The sequence below is a fragment of the Aegilops tauschii genome, chromosome 2 (assembly GCF_002575655.3).
Source record: "Aegilops tauschii subsp. strangulata cultivar AL8/78 chromosome 2, Aet v6.0, whole genome shotgun sequence".
Classification (NCBI taxonomy): domain Eukaryota; kingdom Viridiplantae; phylum Streptophyta; class Magnoliopsida; order Poales; family Poaceae; genus Aegilops; species Aegilops tauschii.
The window spans coordinates 339,606,876-339,609,685 of NC_053036.3; the positions used below are offsets into that span (position 1 = coordinate 339,606,876).

At 58.1% G+C, this 2,810-nt stretch overlaps 1 protein-coding gene across 1 annotated transcript; it reads left to right on the plus strand.

Annotated features, from left to right (window-relative positions):
* The first annotated feature begins 311 nt into the window (after positions 1–311).
* Positions 312–1,446, plus strand: LOC109762010 (probable ribose-5-phosphate isomerase 2). Its single transcript, XM_020320816.4, has one exon. The coding sequence runs from the start codon at positions 477–479 to the stop codon at positions 1,245–1,247; it is 771 nt and encodes a 256-aa protein (XP_020176405.1). The 5' UTR covers positions 312–476; the 3' UTR covers positions 1,248–1,446.
* The last annotated feature ends 1,364 nt before the right edge of the window (positions 1,447–2,810 follow it).

Here is a 2,810-nt window from a genome sequence, read left to right on the forward strand (position 1 = left end):
AGCGAACGGTACGGAGCTGGATCCCTCTGAAGATAGGCCTATCAGCAACCGAAATTGTTAATAAATCAAGCATGAAGCACGCCGTTTCCTTCCGTTTCTTGCCCCAGCAACGTGAATCATGGCACTGCAGCAGTGCAAGCAACGGAGAGAAGTGCTGTACGTAGCGTAGAGAGGACACCAAGTAGAATTTCCGTTCCGTTTTACAACGCGTGCAGAACCCCCGAATAAAGACCGCGTCAGGTCAGAGAGAGAAACACGCCCTGATTCGCCGCACCTTTCACGCATTCCGATGCCCATAAATGCTGCCGATTCTGTGCCATCTCCCCCCACACGCTCCACCTCCACTTCCCATTTCCCGCCGCCTCCTTTCCTAAAAATCTACACAAAGATTCGTAGCAAAACTCCCAAATCCCCCACCTCCCGTTTCCCCACCCCAATCCCCTCCAAGAAACCCTCGCCCCCCTCGCCTCGCCGCCATGGGCAGCGCCGCCTCGCCGCCGCGGGCCCTCGACGCGGCGACGCAGGAGGACCTCAAGCGCGTCTCCGCGCACCGCGCCGTCGACATGGTGGAGTCCGGCATGACGCTGGGGCTCGGCACCGGCTCCACGGCCGCGCACGCGCTCGACCGCCTCGGCGACCTCCTCCGCACCGGCGCGCTGCGCGCGGTCGCCGGGGTGCCCACCTCCCTCAAGACGGAGGCGCACGCCGCGCGCGTCGGGATCCCCATGCTCGCGCTCGCCGACGCCGCCGAGATCCACCTCTCCATCGACGGCGCCGACGAGGTCGACCCGGACCTCAACCTCGTCAAGGGCCGCGGCGGCTCGCTCCTCCGCGAGAAGATGATCGAGGGCGCCGGCGCCCGCTTCGTCGTCATCGTCGACGAGTCCAAGCTCGTCCCCCGCCTCGGCTGCACGGGCGCCGTGCCCGTCGAGGTCGTCCCCTTCGGCAGCGCCTACACGCTCGGCCTCATCCGCAAGGTGTTCGACAAATTGCCGGGCTTCCACGCCAGGCTCAGGACCGTCAAGTCCAAGGCCAGCGACCGCCAGGAGGAGCTCTTTCTCACCGACAACGGCAACCACATCGTCGAGATGTTCTTCGAGGACGGCATACACGGCAACCTGCGCGACATCAGCGACAGCCTGCTGCGCATCACGGGCGTCGTCGAGCACGGCATGTTCCTCGGCATGGCCACCAAGGTGATTGTCGCCAAGAAGGACGGCACCGTGGCGGTCCTCAGCAAGAAGTAGCCGCCTGGGGAAGAGTCTGCAGAGGAGATGACAATAAGCCAAGATTGAAGCTGTTCTTGCTCCTGCGGTGAACTTGCTCTACGTTACTGTTACAGCGTTTCCTCCTATTCATGGGTAATGCGATGGTGCCCAGCTTAATGTGGTGAAGCTAATAAATTTTGGACTTCGCTCCATAATGTTATCAAGTCAGTTTTGTTCATTGCTCGCCTCCCAATTTTGACTCCTTGTTTAGGCATATATACTTTGGCTTACATCAGCTGTCCGTTCCCTCCCGATTCAGTGATAGTAGCCATGTGCCTGTGTTTTGTGTTCACCAATCCATGACATGAAATGGATTGGCTACGGTCCAGTAGGGTCCAAATCAGTAGTCTCAACTAGGCATGGATAGAATGTGCATGCCAGTTTTCTTTTTTAAGTTTAATGGTCCGATTCAGTGCACCGGATTTCTAGACATCCGTTTGTATGGAGACACTTTCTTTTGCCACTTTTTTCTTCCTTTCTCCCATCCAAATGCGCCACTCTTTTTGGCACTTATTTGCATGGACAATAGTGTTTCGCTTTTAACACAAGCAGAGAAAAAAGAAACCTAGTGCAAACAAAGCACCTCTAAGAACATCTCGAGAATGTACTGTAAAAACTAGTGGAGATTTAGGCCTCCACGAATTAGATAGGGTTGGTGCCAGATTTACCTGGACCAACCGCCAGGCGGACCCGACTCGCTCCGTCCTGGACCGCGTCATGGTCTCCCCGGAATGGGAGCTGCGATGCCCTCTAGCGTCGCTTCGCGCGATCACCCGAATCAGTTCTGACCATGTGCCCCTGCTTCTCTCTTCTGAGAACGACCGTCCTCCTCAACCTCCTCGTTTCTGGTTTGAGGAATTCTGGCTCAACTAGCTCGGTTTCGTCGAGGCCGTTAGCGCCGGTGGGTTGAGGCCCGCGCCGCCGCCCCTCGCCCCTTCTCGGCGATTAACACCATCCAATTTTGCGCTAAATGCGCCCGTCAGTTTATGAAGGGCTGGGTGCGAATCTTGGCTGTGCGGTTCGCGATCGTAAGAAGGCCATCCTGGTCTCCATCCAGGCTCTTGACCTCCGGGCTGACACTTCTGGCCTTTCCCCGGACGAGTGGCTCCTCCGGTACGGCCTCGAGGATCAGCTCCCGGTCATCTACACGGACAAGGAGGCGTATTGGCGTCAGTGGGGAACCCCGCGGTGGGTCCTTAAGGGCGATGCTAATACGGTCTAATCCATGCCATCGCTAATGGCCGCCGACGCCACAACACGAGCCCCCTACTCTGGGACGGAGACTCCCTGCTCCGACACCCAGATGAGATCCGTGCCCGTGTAGATGGCTTCTATAAAACCCTTTTCTCTCCCTCCCCTCGGGGAGGGGTAGCCCTTGCCCCGTATATTTGGCAAGGCAGCGACTGCGTCTCTGCTGCGGCCAAGACGCCCTCACGCCCTCCTTCAGTGAGGCAGAGATCTGGGTCGCAATCAAAGGCATGAACCCCTTGTCCGCCCCAGGCCCGGATGGTCTCTCGGTTAAGTTCTTCCAGACCTTCTGGC

Bases quoted from the DNA above. Each gene is read 5' to 3' on its own strand.
- LOC109762010 (XM_020320816.4), top strand. From the start codon at position 477: ATGGGCAGCGCCGCCTCGCCGCCGCGGGCCCTCGACGCGGCGACGCAG.